This window comes from Alexandromys fortis, unplaced genomic scaffold, assembly GCF_014885135.2.
Source record: "Alexandromys fortis isolate MF-2015 unplaced genomic scaffold, M_Fortis_MF-2015_v1.1 scaffold_70, whole genome shotgun sequence".
Classification (NCBI taxonomy): Eukaryota; Metazoa; Chordata; class Mammalia; order Rodentia; family Cricetidae; genus Alexandromys; species Alexandromys fortis.
The window spans coordinates 8,722,983-8,740,954 of NW_026067955.1; the positions used below are offsets into that span (position 1 = coordinate 8,722,983).

The 17,972-nt window shown below is 44.1% G+C and overlaps 1 protein-coding gene across 4 annotated transcripts in view; it reads right to left on the reverse strand.

The window, feature by feature from the left end:
* Znf609 (zinc finger protein 609) overlaps positions 1-17,972 on the reverse strand; it is a 151,637-nt gene that overhangs the window by 3,436 nt on the left and 130,229 nt on the right. For 2 of the 4 annotated variants that reach the window (XM_050152027.1, XM_050152030.1), the window contains 6 exons: positions 10,807-10,894; positions 7,339-9,682; positions 5,756-6,122; positions 1,713-1,888; positions 1,249-1,465; positions 300-378 (listed from right to left, as the gene is read on the reverse strand). In XM_050152027.1, coding sequence (XP_050007984.1) covers positions 305-378; positions 1,249-1,465; positions 1,713-1,888; positions 5,756-6,122; positions 7,339-9,682; positions 10,807-10,894 — 3,266 coding nt within the window. In that variant the 3' untranslated portion in view covers positions 300-304. The remainder of the gene's footprint in view (positions 1-299; positions 379-1,248; positions 1,466-1,712; positions 1,889-5,755; positions 6,123-7,338; positions 9,683-10,806; positions 10,895-17,972) is intronic. The other 2 variants (XM_050152028.1, XM_050152029.1) reach the window with 2 other exon arrangements.

Consider the following 17,972-nt stretch of genomic DNA (forward strand, 5'->3'; position numbering starts at 1 on the left):
CTATAAGTTCTTTGACCTCTGCACATATGCACCACCCTCAACAATAAATAAATAAAGCAAAAAAAAAAAAAAAACCCAAAACAAACAAACAAAAAACCCAAGAAAAAAGAACTGCAGGAAAAGCCAGCTAATGCTGGTACCTCCAGAGGCCCTCAGTGCAACAGGTTTGGCCAACAGGCCCCCTTTACCAGACTACCAACCTCACACAATTACCCCACAGCTGGGAACTACAGGGATTCTGTGATCCAGATAGCTATACCCTATTTATCTGTTACCCCAAATTAACAAAAGCTACTTACCATTCTCACCTCCTGGGGGGCGGGTAGAGTGAGGGAGTTGAGCCTTGCTGGCTGGCAACAATGGCTGTAGAAGAAAGCCCTGGGCAAGCAGAGAACATACTTAATGTAGCACTCAGGAAATCGCCCTTCACACTTCATCAGCTGGCTGGATATAGGGAAGAATTTTGCCTTAGGTTCCTCTAGCACCATTGAATTTTGAACCTGAAACTTGGCCAGATCTAGTGGGTGAGGCAGTGAGTGAGGGTACAGTTTGCTTTTCTACTGCTTGTTTCTCTTCAGGGGTGGAAATACCAGTTCCTTACTTTGCTGAAAATGAAAGATCCAAGCTCCCAGAGAGGAAATAAACATGAACCTAATGCAGGGACTCCAGAACTCAGGACAAAGTGGACCAAAGTGGACGTTCTTCTTATGTTTAAGATAGGATTGAGAGAGAAGCGGGGGGGGGGGGGGGGGGGGGGGGGGGGGGGGGGGGGGGGGGGGGGAGATGTGTGTTGAACATGTGAGTGTATGGAGGTCATAGGACAACCTTGGGTATCACTCCTCATGTGCCATCCACCGTCTGACACAAGGTCTTTCACTGGCCTGGAACATTGCCAAGTAGCTACATTAGCGGGACAGCAAGCTCCAGGGATCTGCCTGGTTTTCCTCCCACCTCTCAGCATTGTAGTTACAAGCACACACCACCGCATTTGTTTTTTTTTTTTTTTACATGGGTTATGAAGACTGACTTCAGGTCCCCACACTTGAAAGGCAAGTGCTTTTACTAAGTCACCTTCTCAGCCTCCTTGAATTTATTTTTATGCTCCTGCTCCTCCCAAGTGGTAGGAATCATCTCAAAATGTTAAGTTTGAAGGGAGAAAAAAAACGACTTTTGGAGGGAAGGGGCCTTGCTAAGGGACTACTACTGAAATGGAAACAAAACTAGAGGTGATGAGGACAAGAGCCTTACCTGCAGCATAGGGTAGGTTGTACTGTGCTGGGAGCAAGGAGTAGCCCAAGTGATGGTGGTGGTGGTGTGTGGACATCAGGCGCTGGGAAGGGGAAGTGCGGGGCCGGTCGACACTCCTGTCACCACCTCCTGTTCCCCCAACACTGCTACAGCTGCCACCACCCCCAACTACCCCACAGCCTCCCCGATCTCTCTCCTGAGAATTTTTATCACTTATCTGGAAAGGAAAGGAGACACATAAAGGTACTATAATGAGATATATACACACTAGTGATCTAACCAGGGCCCTACATTATGACTCTTAAAAACGCAGGGTAACAAACAAAGGGGGTGCTCCCATGGGGCCAATGTCAAGACAGCCAAGCCGCACCTTGGTTAGAACCTGAACCTGCCCACTTCTCCCATGCTGTGGATCTTGACTTCTTGCTCTTTGGACAAGGACCTGGGCTGCATGCCTCACTTACCGTGGGAGACTTGCTTTTGTAGTGACTGGCATGTTGTTGCAAGATGTCCAGGGCTTTGGACTCTGAGCTGGCTTTACAGCTCACGTTGGGGCTGGCACGTGCCTTGTCAGCATCCTCGCCACCTGAGACCTTGCTGCCATAGGGGGAGAAAGAGTAGCTGGAAGGCAAATAGGAACCTGGGGAAGGAGAAATCAAGCAGTCAAAGAAATGAGGATGGCAGAAGAAACTGCTCTGGTAAGTGTGGTCAGGTGGCGTCACTCTCCTAGGCATCATCTGAGACACCTTCTACCATAGCATCTCTGGATGACACGCTTGCTTCTTCCTTCATTTACAAGCTCTATAGGAAGAACAGGCAAAAGGATAAAGAATACGGTACTCAGTTACCCATAGCTGACTTCTCAGATCTCCTAGGGCTGCTGACATAATCTCAGAGTCATATGATAAAGTGGAAAGATCAAAGGATTTAAAGTCAGACAGCCTCGGGCTGGATAACCTTGAATAAAGTGACAGTCTTTTTGAGTGTCAGTTTCTTTATCATCAAAATGAATATATCAGCACACATCTGTAATCCCAATAGTGTGGTGGTTGGGGCAGAGTTAACTGTGAGTTAAATGCCAGCCTAGACGACATAAGATCCTGTCCCCCTCAAAAAACAAAACAAGGGGCACTGTGATGGCTCAGTGGGTAAAAACACTTGCAGCCAGGCCTGATGAGCTAAGTTTGATCCATCACACATGAGGGCAGAGGGCAGATCTATGTGATGAAGCTAGTCTGGTCTATATAAAGTTCCAAGCCAGTCAGGGTTACATAGTGCTTCTTCTTCTTTTTTTAAATATTTATTTATTATGTATACAATATTCTGTGTGTATGCCTGCAGGCCAGAAGAGGGCACCAGACCCCCATTACAGATGGTTGTGAGCCACCATGTGGTTGCTGGGAATTGAACTCAGGACCTTTGGAAGAGCAGGCAATGCTCTTAACCTCTGAGCCATCTCTCCAGCCCCCCTCCTTCTTTTTTATTTTTATTTTCCGAGAGAAGCTTTCTCTGGAGCCTGCCCTGTAACTAGCTCTTGCAGACCGGGCTGGCTTTGAACTCAGACCTCCTTTTTCTTTAGGCCAGGTGTGGTGATGCATGGCTTTAATTCAGCACTCTAGATCAGAGGCAGACAGACCTCTGTGAGTTCAATACCAGACTGGTCTATAGAGTGAGTTCCAAGATAGTCAATGCTACAAAGACTGACCCTGTCTTGAAAACAAAGACTGACCCTGTCTTGAAAAACACAAAACAAAACAAAACAAAACAAAAAGGGGTGGTGGTAGTAGTGGTGGTGCTGGAGAGGTGGCTCAGTGGTTAAGAACATTCATTCTGACAGAGGGCCTGGGTTCAGATCCCGGCACCCACACCAGGTGGCTGTCTGTAACTCATCTTCTGCATCTGCCGACACTGCTTACATGCACGTATTGCACATACACACACACATCCGCACTATCACACATACACACACACATTTGCACTCTTCCCTGAAAAAATAAAGAAAATAAAAGAAACCAATACAAAAAGGTAATATGAGCCAAGTACTCTACTCCCAGTACTTAGGAGGCAAAGGTAAGAGGATTGTTTTAAGGCAGCTAGCCTGCACTACACAGTAAATTCTAGTTCAGAGTACACAGCAAAGTCCTTTCACAAATAAGCAATGTGAAACTTCTAGCACTGAAAAGGCTAAGGCAGGAGGGTGAGTTCAAGATCAGTCTGGGTTACGTGGCCAGACTCTGTCTTAAAAAACAAAGGGGGGCTGGAGAGATGGATCAGTCATTAAGAATATTTTCTGTTATTGCAAAAGACACAGGTTTCATTTCTAGCACCCACATGGCAGCTCACAGCTGTTTGTAGCCCTTGTTCCAGGGGACATAGCAGCTTTTCTGGCCTTCTTGACTATCAGGCATGCATGTGGCAGGCAAACATTCATACACAAAAATTTTAAAGAAATCTTTAAAAAACAAAACAAGACCACAGAGGGCTCAGTAGGTAAAGGCACCTGCTACCAAAGCTGACAACCTAAGTTTGGTCCTTGACACCAAGGCAGTAGAAGGAAAGAACTGCCTTTGGTAAGCTGTTCCCTGACCTTCACAGATTAAGGGACACACGTGAAATATACATCAAAACAAACAAAAATAAAACAACTGGGGTTAGGGGAGACAGTTCAGTCAGTCTGAAGTGCTTCCAATACTTCAGTTTGAGGACCAGACTTTGGATCACTAGGACCTACATAAAAAGCCAGGCACATGTACCCTTAACTCTAACCCTGTGAGGGTACAAAGGAGAATCCCTGGGGCTCACTGGCAAGCCAGTCTACCATAATCAGGGACTTCCAGGTTCAATGAGAGGTCCTTGTTTCAAAAACTAAGTTTGAGAGCAGTTGAAGAAAGTGACATTGACCTCTGACCTTTAAACACATGCATTTGCATAAGAATATACAAAAGCTGGGGGTGGTGGCACAAGCTTGTAATTTCAGTACTTGGGAGTAGAGGCAAGAAGAGGAGGAAAGTTAGAGGCTGGCCTACACTACATAGTTAATTATAGGTTTGTCAGGCTACATAACAAGACCCTGTCTCAACAACAAAAACACCAGAATAAGCAAAAATGTGGATAAATAATTCAAGACCAAAAAAAAAAAAAAAAAAGAGAGAGAAGAAAGAAAAAAAAGAAAAAAATTCAAGACAGTGCTTGAATCAGAGCAAGCCTCAACAGATGGAACGCTTTTATTTTATAGAGATGGTAAGGGGTATCACAAGGGCGAGATGATCTGTATCTGTTTGAAAAGCTTACTTGAATTTAGAGTTTATCTTATAATAAAGCCAGCTGAATGTCAAGACTACAGGCTCTGGGAGGATGGGAGCATAAGGAGTGAGTGCTCAGCAGATCTAAATGGAAAAGAGCGATAACCGGAAACTCAGGCTAGGCGGGGCAGGGCAGGGCAGGGCAGGTTGGATTACAGACGTCCAAACACAGAGGGCATTAACTCTCTTATAGGGCAGCACAGTCAAGTGGCTACAATTCATGAAAACCTATTACATATTCCATGAAGTGCTAGAAGAGAAGACGACAAAGGTTCCAAACGTGGGAAATGTCATTTACCCTGATTTGATCAGTGAACTCTGAGTACGTGTGCTGAAAGATTACATCATGCCCAGGCATGATGGCACATGCTCTTTCAATCCCAGCACTGAGGAGAGAGGCAGGCCAGTTGTTTTACACAGTGAGTTCCAGACCAGCCAGGGCTACAGACTGAAATTCCATCTTAGGAAAATAAAAACAACTCCCCTCCCCAACTTTAAAACACTCTACAAACAAAACAATAACAACAAAATCTGAAGTTCTCGTCTGTCCTGGAGGAATCCTACCTAGCTTTCCAGGCAACAGAAATTAGTGAGCAGAGTTGAATACGAGCATTTTTTCCTAACAAGTTAAAAAGCATTTAAACCTTGACCCACTGAGAACTCAATTTTTCTCAAGCTGAACCTACTAGACATCCCCCCCAATTGACTTCAAAATGCTCTCTGCATCCCTGACAGCTTTCTGATCTCACAGCTGAGCACAGCCTCAAAGATGAATGCCTGCGTTGTTCTGGTGGAATCTTATTTGTCACATGTATTGCTCCTGCTGTATTAAGCTGTGAAGTTCTTAAGTGGAGGGAAGTGGTCTCTTCTATTTCTTTAGTATTCCCCACAGTGCCTTGCATACGGCAGAAATCAGAGTGCATGTCGAAAGAAATTCCAGCAGAGAGAAGCTGGCTGTGGTGCACAGTAGTTTTACCACTAAGAATAGAAAAAAGCTGACAGTAGAGGCAACCTTAGCTGGAACAAGGGAGGTGTTTTTTTCTGACTGTAATCAGGGTCATTTAAGGTTAGAGCGACAATTTCACAGCATGTACACATTGAAAATAAAAGGACTGTCATCCAAGTCAGAGCAACAAAGCCCTGGATTTGAAAATTGCTTCATCTCCCTTCCCCAAGAACAGCACAGCCAGCACTGGGTACTGTACCTGGGTAGTTCTGCATCATCACAGCAGGCATGCCCCGATAGCTGGGGTGGTTGGGATCATACGACTGGCTGTAAGAGTAGCCATGCATGTAAGGGATGTAGGACTGGTGCTGGGTGAGCGGGGAGGATACAGGCACATGGACACTTGGCCGGGGCTCCTTGCTCCCAAGGCGGGACTCCTCAGATGTGGGTAGCTTGCAGTCAGTACTTGTGCTTTCTTTCCCATCTTCCTTGGGAACAGAGTCCTTACTCCGACTCCTTTCCTCCTTTAATTTTCGGTCCCGCTCCTCTTTCCACCGATCATCCTCTGACTTGATGTCTGAGTATTTGGCAGGATAAACATATGTCCACATCCGGGGCTCTGTCTCCTGCAAAAACCACAGAATAAGTGCTGAGTCTCAGAGCTACACAGAGAGTAAGTGCTGAGTGGTGTTACACCCAAAAGATCCTTTTCAGACCCAAGGTCCCAGCAGAAACCCCGGAACAGACTATTACAGCACCCAAGGCAGAGTGAGATCTTGGCTTCTACCAATTTTGTTTAAAAAACACTGTTAGTTCCAACACTGGGGAGGCAGAGGCGGATAGATCTCTGCAAGTTTGAGGCCAGCCTAGTTTACAAAGAGTTCTAAGCCAGCAAGGAATATACAGTGAGACCCTGTCACTACAAAACAAAGCAAAAACACCTTCTCAATCCAACAAGATTTGGGAGAGAAAATGTAGAGCTCCTTCCGTGAGTAAGATTTCTGGGGCAAATGACTCCAGGAATAGAACTTTTGTTTTGCAAAGTTATCACTATGGCTCTTATCAGGAAGAGTAGAACTGACACCAAGAGGAAAGGGAAGACATTCTAAGTCTCCTGTGTGAATGCCTGCAACAGGTGTGGGTGGGTACCTGCAGAGACCAGAAGAGAGCATCAGATTCCCTGGAGCTGGAGTTAACAGATTGTAAGCCATCTGATGCTGGTATTAGGAAGTAAAATTGGGTCCTCTGAAGAACAGCAAGTACTGTTAGCCATGGAGCCAGCTCTTTAGTCTCATTAGTTTTAATCTTTTTAATTTCATTCATTCATTCATTTATTTATTTAGAGAACAGGGTCTTGCTATGTAGTGCAGGCTGGGCTTCAACTTACTATGTAGCTCAGTGTGGCTATAAACTCATGACAATCTGCTTTTACTCTTTCAAGTACTAAGATTACAGACATGTGCATCATAGTTGACAGCGTAAAGTCCTTTTTAAAGAAACCTATTAGCTGAATACTATATGCTTTCATCCCAAAGGAATCATACAGTAGAACATTGGGCCAGGAATCAAGATGCCCAGGTTCTTGTCCTGGCTCTGCTAGGGAAGGCTCAACTAATTCTAGACAAAATAAACCGTCTTATTAGTCCTTCTTTCCCATTTAGGGGAAAATACCTTTTAAGGAGGAAAAATACCTAAAAAAAAAAATTAAAATATACAGAATTCCTAAAATTATACAATTCTCCTGCTAGTCTCAATTCTATGGAACCCCTACACAAGACAATGTTGATCTGTGGGGGCCAGAAAGTTTATTAGTGTCTCCACTTCCTTACATACAACAGTTACCTGTCGGTACCAGAGTATTGGATCCACCTCTGCCTGTCGGCCACACTCAGTGCCTGTCTTAGCCTCAGAGGACTCCTTGCCTAGGTGGCTGGCCTCACCCAGCTTCCCTTTAAGGCCTTCAGGGGCCTGGCTGGGGAGTTTTGATGAGTCATCTAATTTGGGAATGATGACAGACTTGGCAGGATCAGCCCCTGGCTCCTTGGCCTTGCCTGGCCCTGACTTCACCAGGTCTGTCAGGCTGGGAGCCTTGGTGAGAGTTGGTGGAATCGATGGCTTTTGCTTCCACTCTTCCTTGAGTGATGCGTCCCGCTCTTTCAGGCCCATCTCTGTCTTCTTGTCCAGTCCCCGCTGCTGCTGCTGCTCCAAGCTCTGGCGCTTCTGCTGTTCTTCATACTGCTGTCTATAAGCTGTGCTGGTGCTCAGGAGGTGGGTGTGGTAGCTCTGGTCGCTGTAGCCATATGGAGGCACGTAGGCATATTGGTTATAGTACAGGGACTGCATGTACATGTTGGGTCTTTGCTGGATGACCGAGGGCTGCTGACTGGAACTGCTCAGCTCAGGTTTCTTTTCCTCACAGACATCATTCTTCACTTTCCCTTCTATGCTCTCGGGCTCCTCATCCTTTTTTGTCTTTAGAGCCTGGCCCTCTATTCCTGACTGGCTGCTTGAGTTGAGAGCCCCTGGGCTGGACTGTGCATAACCTGGAGAATAGTAACTTTCAAAGCCTTGATAATATGGTGAGTCTTTGCTCTGTGGCTGAGGGGGGAAAAGTGTTTTCTTAGCCCCTTCTTTAACCAGCTGTTCAGGGTCCTTAGACTTGACACTGTCTACCTTGCCCTCCCCATCCTCCCCAGCATCAGAGATATCAGAGTAGGCAGGACTATTAGTTTTGACTGAACTGGCTTCAGCACCATTCTGGGTGACTACGTGTAGGGGAGTTAGGGGTTGGGTTGGGGTAGTACTATCTAGGCGGCTGCTGCCTCCAATTGAAGGGCTGGGAGCATTGTCTGTAAAACTGTAAATCTTATCAGCTTCAGCCTTGATGCTTGCTAACCGGCTTTGGTGGGAGTCTGAGGAACCATTCAGAAGCCCCTCCATTTTTATTCCATCTCCTGATGATTCTCTGAATGGGCTTTTACCTTCTTCTGCTCGGCACACCTTCCCAGGGGTCAGAGGACTTTCAAGTTCCTTTGATGATTCCTTCTTTTTTTTGTCTTTCTTTTTCTTGTCCTTGGCAGGGGTCAAGGCAGGGTTGACTGTGAAAGGTTCTCCCATAACAGTAGGCTTGGGCTGAATGGGCTTGAGTTGGGGACTGTTGGGCATTGCTTGGACCACTGTGGTGGTCAAACCCGAGGAGGAGCCTGGGCTTGCTGCGGTGAAGGTGGCTGTCTGGAAAGTGTAGATCTGTTGTGGGGGTATAGCAGGGGCAATGGGCCGGGCTGATTTTAAGCTCTTGGATGGAATCTTTTCAGGTTTCAAACTGGAGGTCTTCTTACATTTTTCTTTTTCCATACACTTCCTTTCCAAAGAGTCAAAGGCATCGTTGCTTGTTTCATCCATTACTGAGGGTCCATCGTCAGAGCCATCATTGGATAAGGCCCCAAGGTCTGTGTCTCCCTCCCCACTCATTTTTTTCTTACAGAGGCCTTTTGTGCTGAATTTGCTTGAAGGTGAAGGGCTATGAGGCTCAACAAGTCGAACTTTGGGGGTAGCTGAGCGGGCAGGGGACAAGGATCCTTTCTGTGAAGCAGATGCCCCATTGCAGCCGCTAAGGTCTGCATGGAGGGTGGGCTCTTCTCCGTACTCACTGTCTCCATCAGCTTCTGGTTTGCTGTCATCATCCGTGTGGGCATGAGCTTGGTGGTACTTGAGTCCGTTAATGTGCTTGTACTTTTTGTTGCAGTTTGGGTGGGGACAGTCAATCAGGACCGGAGAGGGACAATTTCTGTCCACGACATTGGGTTCCACCTTGGTCCCGGGTAGGGGCCCGGTGGCTGAGCCCATGGAATTTGTGCGAACACGCTTGCTCCCTTTGGAGTCCTCTGAGCTAGAATTCAGCTCCATATCGGAAAGAGGTTTGTTTTTCCGCTTATTAGCTGAGGAAGGGCTGGCCTTGACATCCTCAGAGGTGCTACTGGCAGGTGGGCGATGCTCTGAAGAGGTCTGGCTGCCTCGACGGCCTTTGCTGTTGGCTCCTGCTCGGGTTTTGCTGTTGTTGCTGGTTCCTTTGCCGTCAGAGGCTGTGGCTGTCTCATTGACAGGCGTGTTACTGTTGGGACGCATGCGTTTGCCTCTTCCTCGACCATTACGCATTTCCAAGTCACTGGTGGGAGAGTCACAGAACCTTGGCAAAAGACAAATAGGATAGGATATTAGTAAGGGGGAAACGTATTTGTTTTTGTTTCCGTGAGGCAGGGCCTCCTAGCAAGAGCCACTACACTCAGCTTTGTTTTTTTTCCAAGCCCTGGTACGGAACTCACTAAGTAGTCAAAGTTGGTCCCCAACTTGTACCAATTCTCCTGTCCAGCTTCCATTTTAATGACTATGGTTACTTTTAGGAACGTGTATGGGAACTATATTGAGTGGTGGCCTCCTAGGTGCCATTTGCATAACAGTTCTGGGCCATTCCACCATGTTTTAGGCTTCTCAAGCCTAGTACACTGGGTAATAACATTAGGAATAAAGTATAAAAAGGTATTGAAATATTAATGGGTTTTATTGTATTTTTATTTGTGATGCTGTCGAGAGTGAATCTCTAAGTCTCAGGCAGTATCTCAACCGCAAAATGTTAATCTTATCACATACATTTTGGAGATAAGGCATGTAGCCTAAATTAACCTCAAACTCCCTACATAGCTGAAACTGGCTTTGAAATCCTGACCTTCTGTATCCACCAAGGGCTGGGATTACAGATACATAGCACCATGGCTGGCTTGAAATTTTAATTTAAAAATCAAACTGCAACTTGAAAATAAGGCCAGGCAGGCTGGAGAGATGGCTCAGCGGTTAAGAGCACTGATTGCTCTTCCAGATGTCCTGCGTTCAAGTCCCAGCTGCCACGTGATGGCTCACAACCATCTGTGAGATCTGTTTCCCTCTTCTAGCATGCAGGCAGAACACTGTATACATTATAAATAAAATCTTTTTTTTTTTAAAAAAAAAAAGAAAGAAAATAAGGCCAGGTAAAGCGACTCAGACAAATACCTGTAATCCTAGCACCTAGAAGGATGAGGTAAGATGCTCACCTCAGATTTGAGGCAGTCTGGCCTACAGAGTGAGTTCCAAGAAAGCCTGGGTTACAGAATGAAGTGGGGGAGGGGGACAGGTAAAATGGATATACTCTGTGTGGTTGCTCAGGAGGCTTGAGTTTAAGGCCAATTGGGCCAACTCTAGTAAGATGAAGATGTAACGATACATTAATAATATGAGGATCAGACTAATATAAACTAGATATCTGTATGTGCTCACCTTGGGGGTGCCCAATCATGCCTTGTGCAGTCAAGAAGTGTACCAACGTATGTCTTGTTCCTCCATGTCACATTTACCACCAACATCCCTGAAAAAAAGAAGATAGTATGGATGAGACAAATTTGCTGGCCACTGCAAAGACTTCTTCATCTGAACAGTTCTCTGAGTTTTCCTATGAAAGTTTAGTGGTGCTTTGGTACCAATGGGCACATGACTGGACTAAAATAGTTCCATGGGAATTGCCTACAGATGGTCAATAGTTCAAAGATTTTGTAGCCTGATTAAGACTTTTTTTTTAGATTTATTTATTTATTTATTTGTTTGTTTGTTTATTTATTTATTATGTATACAGTATTGTCAGTATTCTGTCTGCATGTGTGCCTATAGGCCAGAAGAGGGCACCAGATCTCCTTACGGATGGTTGTGAGCCACCATATGGTTGCTGGGAATTGAACTCAGGACCTTTGGAAGAACAGGCAGTGCTCTTAACCACTGAGCCATTTCTCCAGCTCCAAGACTTTTTTTTTTTTTTTGGTTTTTCAAGATAGGGTTTCTCTGTAGCTTTGGAGCCTGCCCTGGAACTAGCTCTTGTAGACCAGGCTGGCCTCAAACTCATAGAGATCCACCTGCCTCTGCCTCCCGAGTGCTAGGATTAAAGGAGTGCGCCACCACCCACCGCCTGGCTCAAGACATTTTTTATTTTTTTGAAATAGTATTATGGGTCTTAGGATATCCTTAAATTTGCTATATAACTGAGGGCGACCTTGAGCTCGAGTCTCCTTCCAGTACTTCTGAGTGTTGGGATTACAAGAAGGCTCCTACAGACCCAGATTTATGTAGTGCTCAGGACTGAACTCAGGTTTTATTCATATTGGACAAACATTCTACTGACTAAGTTTCACTGTCAGTTCTCCCCAGTTTTTGTTAAGACAGTATCTTGCTATATAGTCAGAATTAGACTCAAACTATCTAGCCAAGGATAGCTTTGAACTCCTGATCCTTCTGCCCCTACTTACTGAGCGTTGGGTTTATATGTATGTGCTACCATGCCTGACTTAATACATTTATTACTTTAACTGAATTCAAGTATTTCAGTGCATGACTAAACCATAATTTAGACCTTTGGGGGGGTGTACAGCTTAGGTTGTTTGGTACATTTTACTCTAAAAAAAAGGATATTTTTTATTATTTTAAATTATGTTTCTATGAGTGTGTCTGTACATGTGACTGCAGATGCCTGATGAAACTATGGGTGTTGGGAACTGAACTTAGTCCTGTAGAAGAACAATATGTATGTTTTTTTCTCTTAATCACTGAGTTTTCTCTCCAGCCTCACTCTTAAGTGATGTTAAAGTAATTATTTAGACACGTTCATTTTATTAAAAGAAGAACTGAAGGATGGGGATGTGGTTCACTTGGCAGAGTGCTTGTCTAGCACACATAAAACCCTAGCTCAATCTCTAGGACTATATAAAGTTGAGTATTGTGGCAGAAACCTGTAACCAAAGCACCTGAAAGGTGGAATTAGGAGCAATGTAAATTCAAAGTAATCCTCAATTATACAGCTAGCTCAAGGCCAGCTGAGGATACAGGACACACTGTTCCCTCCCCCCCACACACACAAAAGGGGAAAAAAAAGCTTTTGGATATGTGACACGACAATATTCCTAAATTCAAAAAGAGTTAAAAATCTGAAAAACACTGAAATCTGGGCATGGTAGTACACACCATGGTACTGACATTTGTGGGGTGGAGACAGGATGATCAGGGGAGTTCAAGACCAATCTGGTCTACAGAGTGAGTTCCAGGACAGCCTGGGCAACACAGAGAAATTGTCTTGAAAACCAAAACCAGAGATAGATAGATAGATAGATAGATAGATAGATAGATAGACAGACAGACAGACAGACAGAAGCAAGCACGTGTGCACAATGAGCTAGGCATGTAGCTCAATGGGACAGCGCTTCCCTGGTACGAACACAGCCCTGGATATAATTCCTAGTTCTTCTGAAGGGAGAATGATCAAAGAGAGAGAAAGTGATTCTCCATGTGCTGATCTGAAAAGATTATATACATGAGAGACAGTAGTATGGGAAACAGTGTGATATAGTAGTATCATTTAAGGCAGCATATATATTTTTCATTATATATTATCTATTTGTATATATAGTATATATTTGGAGAGATAAGGGTGCACATGGAGTACATGGAGAGGACTGAGGACAATTTGCAGCAATCAGTTCTCTCATTCTATCATGTAGGTCCTGTGGATTGAGCACAGGTCACCAGGCTTGGTTGCAGGCATCTTTACCCACTGAAAAATCTTGCAGGACTGTCCTTGAATATTTCTAAGTAGGGAACTTGAAGGCTAATGAACAATGATAGGAAGGATACTTCATTTTAAACCATTTGTTTATTTGTGTGTGTTTGCATGTGCTAGAGTGTGCATTTGGAAGTCACAGAATAAGTCAAAGGAGTTAATTCTGTACTAGGTTCTAAGGATAAAACCCACCCACGCTAACCATGAATTCCCTATCTTCTTACCTCTGCCATCTGAGTCCTGAAATTACAGTATTTCCCCCCAGTGGCTGCATTTGAGCAGACAATTAGGTTGTTCCATTCTTCTGTTATTACAAACAAAGAACAAAGGATATCCTTGAATAAATGATTCAGCTTTGTTTAACATAGGTATGTCTGTAAGGGAAGTAAAATTGCTAATCACAGGGCATGTTTATTGGGAGCTTGGAAAAATACTGCCAAATTGCTTCAGAGAGAACTTACTCATTTAGTTATCCCTCAGTACGACATGGCATGTGTGATGTAACACTAAGGAGCAGGTCCTCTGCAAGAGCAGCCAGTGCTCTTAACAGTTGAGCCCCACTATTCTCTTTCTTAATTGTAACTTTCAATATCCTGGAGTAAGAGTTATTTCCTTAACAGGTCATTTACTGATGGCAGTTAATGATATGTAGGAATTATTTACTTTTGCATTGTTATGTTTATTAATAGTTTTGTTTTTGAGACAAGGTCTTAAACTCATACTTGTTTAGTATATAGCCAAGAAGTAAAGGATAACCTTGAATTTATACTCTCGCCTCACCTCCAAGTGTAGAAATTACAGGCATGTGTCACTACAATCCAGTGTTGGAAATTAGAACAAATAAAAATGTAATAAAAAAAAAAAAGAAGAGAGGGGCTGGAGAGATGGCTCAGAGGTTAAGAGCAGTGCCTGCTCTTCCAAAGGTCCTGAGTTCAATTCCCAGCAACCACATGTAATGAAGTATGGTGCCCTCTTCTGGCCAGCAGGCATACACACAGATACAACATTGCATAATAAGAAGAGAGGGGCTGGAGAGATGGCTCAGAGGTTAAGAGCAGTGCCTGCTCTTCCAAAGGTCCTGAGTTCAATTCCCAGCAACCACATGTAATGAAGTATGGTGCCCTCTTCTGGCCAGCAGGCATACACACAGATACAACATTGCATAATAAATAAATAAATAAATAAATAAATAAATAAATAAATAAATAAATAAATAAATAGAAGAGAAAGCTGGGTGTGGTAGTGCATACCTTTAATCTCAGCACTTGAGAGATAGAAACAGGAGGAGCTCTGTGAGTTCTAGGACAGTCAGGACTATTCCCAGCCCCAAAAGTCATAGTAGTAGTTTTGGCTGCTGAGTAAAGGCACTTGCTGTCAAACCTGAGACTCACATGGTGGAAGAAGAAAAACCAACTAGTTCAAACCGTGCTCTGACTTCCAAGTGTGAGCTGAGGCAGGGATGTGTACACAATAAATAAAAATGTAATAAATAAGGTCAAGGTCATTCTCCATTAGAGGAAACACTGCCTACAATAAAACAACAACAGAAATGAAATCAGAAGTCCAAGTCCAGAAAGGGTAAATAATTCCTTTTTCCCAAAACAGTGTTTCTTTGTGTAGCCCTGGCTGTCCTGGAACTCTGTAGACCAGGTTGTCCTGGAAGTAACAGAGACAGTTCTGTCTCTGGCTCCTGAGTGCTGGAATTAAAGGCATGCACCACCACTGCCTGGCCAGAAAGGGTAAATAATTTATTGAAAGATTAGCAGAAGTCAGATCTTTCGGATTCGAGGCTGTCTCTTATGGATTCTTATTCTCACACTATTCTTAGACTACCCTTTTATATCTCCTTTCACTTACGATCAATGACATGTAACTATGCAAGCAGGTGTCCAAAGGGAAGGATTCCTACCCTCTTCCAAGACCTGGCTTCTTAAGGAAATAGACTACTTTCTAAGAAAGTAATTGAGCTTTTTTTTTTTTTTTTTTTTTTTTTTTTTTTTTTGTATTAGCAGAGTGTTAGTGATAAACTGCTCTGCATAGTTTAAACAAGAATAGTGCCTGAGGTGATGGTGCACACCTTTAGTCCCTGCAGGGGCAAAGGCAGTCAGCTCTCTGAGTTCCAGGACAGCTAGGGCTATATAGGGAGATCCTGAACAACAACAACAACAGATCAGAGATGGGACACATTTATAAAGGTGGATGAGCACAGCTGCACAGAGAGAACAGACACAGGAGATGGATGCTATTTCTATTTTTGAAACAGCTGGGTGGAACACATGTTTATAAATATGAGTTCTTCCTCTGTCATACTCTGCAAACTTAGTGGTACTGAATGAGCTAAAGGGAGACAAGTTAAGAGAGCTGGCAATGGAGAGGGGAAGAGGAAGACTTCTAACATGGAAAGAGAAAATGGAGGCTTGTTGAAATGTCACAGGAAACACATTTGCTGAAGTGTAACAGTCTTCCTACGAGGTTGAGTTGAGACAGCTGGAGAATAAAGGAAAGGAAGGAAAGGCAAAAAAAAAAAAATAACCCTTTGAGGGCCCACTTTCTCCAAAAGGCACACACTTTAGGGCAGTAAAAAGCAAGAAAAATGGGTCTCTGTTTTTGAAGGGCCCTATTTTTCAGTGCTCACAGACAACAGTTCTGTGTCTCTTGTCTCTCCATGCAGTCGTCATCAGCTTGACTGAGTCAGATACACAGAGGGTGCCAAGGCGCTCGCTTCTTCACAGGGGGACTAGAACTACACCTCACATTTTTCTTCTAAGGCATTTTTAAAGATTTTATGTCTTTTGCCTATATGTATGTGCATTACATACATGTCTGGTGCCCACTAGGTCATCTGGAAGTGGAGTTACAGACAGTTGTGAACCACTATGTAGGTACTGGGAACAAAACTCAGGTTCACAGCAAGAGCAGGAAGAGCTCTTAATCACTAAGATATCTCTCTAGCTCCTATTCGTTTATTTTTTGAGATAGTCTCAATGCACAGCCCTAGCTAGCTTGAAGCTCACTATGCAGATCTGGTCATATAGAGATCTACCTGCCTCTACCTCCTACATACCGAGATTAGAGGTGTGTGCCTTCATGAGCGACTTATTTTAGTGTGTCTGTGTGGTATATGCACATCTGTATCCACTTGCAGAAGCCAGGAGGTGTCAGGTGTCTTTTGGGGAAGGCTCACTTCCTGAACTTGGAATTGGGTATTTTTCAGTTGTGCAGTTTTCCTATTAAAAGAATTAACTCTTTTCTTCACTCAACCTCCACCATCTCTTCCTCATCTCCTCCCCCACTTCTGGGGGTATATGTGCAAGGCACCAAATTCAGATTTATTCCTATTGAGCAAGCACTGTACACCGAGCCACACCCTTAACTGGCCTGTTACAAGAAGTCCAGCTCCTAAACAGGAACAACTGATGACCGTGTAAGCTAGAAAGCAGGGAATTTGGGGCTTGACACAGTGGAAATATGGGCTGAAAATAAGGAAAAAGAACGGGATTTCTGCACTATTTGGGTAAGAGCCAGTCATACTGGCCTGTCTACTCTGACACTGGAATTTCTCAATAATGTCTTCTATTCCATCTCTACACAAGCATTGGGGGTCAAGCCCTCATTAATGCACCTAATGACTATTTCAACATCTTTGAATTAGACTGCCTTTACTAAAGATTCCAGGTTTCAGTTCTATCAATATAGTTAGTGAGCTATTGTCAGATTCATCTACTTCAAACACTGCTCTCAAGCAACTAGTCAACATAAGTGATTATTTGTTTCATCATTGTACCAAGTACTACGTGGAGATTCAAAACATAACACAGATACATGATTACTGAATTGAAATTTTCAAGGTACAGAAAGAAGAAACAAAATCATTGTTAAGACTGACCAACCAACCATAAAACCCACTGGCTAGATGCAATGTCATGCATTAGTCCCACTGTTAGGAGGCTGCAGTAGAAGTATCATGTAAACCCAGCAGTTCAAGGTCTGCCTATAAAACATACAACAGGGGCTGGAGAGATGGCTCAGTGGTTAAGAGCATTGCATGCTCTTCCAAAGCTCCTGAGTTCAATTCCCGGCAACCACATGGTTGGTGGCTCACAACCATCTGTAAAGAGGTCTGGTGCCCTCTTTCGGCCTGCAGACATACACAGACAGAATAATGTATACATAATAAATAAATAAATATTAAAAAAATGTATGAGACACCGAATATATGGGAAAGGCTGTAGCATAGGAAAGGTGGGAATAGGGCATAAAGGAATAAGGGAAGAGCAAAGGATTGTGGGAGGACCACTTATGTTAGCAAAGGACTGTGGGAGTACCACTTACGCTAGCAAGTCATGAACTATGAAGCATGGATATAATTCAACCCTCTGAACTTGAACCCCAAAATATAAAGTGGAAAAAAAATGGAGTGTAGTGAGCAGAGCCGACATAAAGCTGAGTAGAAAGCCCTGGTGTGTATAATGGTCTGTCCTGTCCCTTTAAGAGACAAGCCCCGCCCACTCCCCTCCCCTTCTGCTGAGGTAGGTGGATCTTCCTCTTCCATCCTGCAAGCTCTTTTCCTTCTCCTGAAGAGGTAACTTCCCCTCTCCTCTCCTCCCTTCCCCCCTCTCTCTCTCTGTTTCTCTCTCTCTGTCTCTCTCTCTCTGTCTCTCTCTCTGTCTCTCTCTCTGTCTCTCTCTCTCTCTCTCTCTCTCTCTCTCTCTCTCTCTTCTCCTTGTTCCCCTTCTCTCCTTACCCCCTTTTCCTTTCCCCTCAATAACCCACTGAATAAACTATACCCAAACCCTCTCTCTGCACAGCGTGCTTGCTTATCCGTCTCTGTCTCTCATCAGCCGCC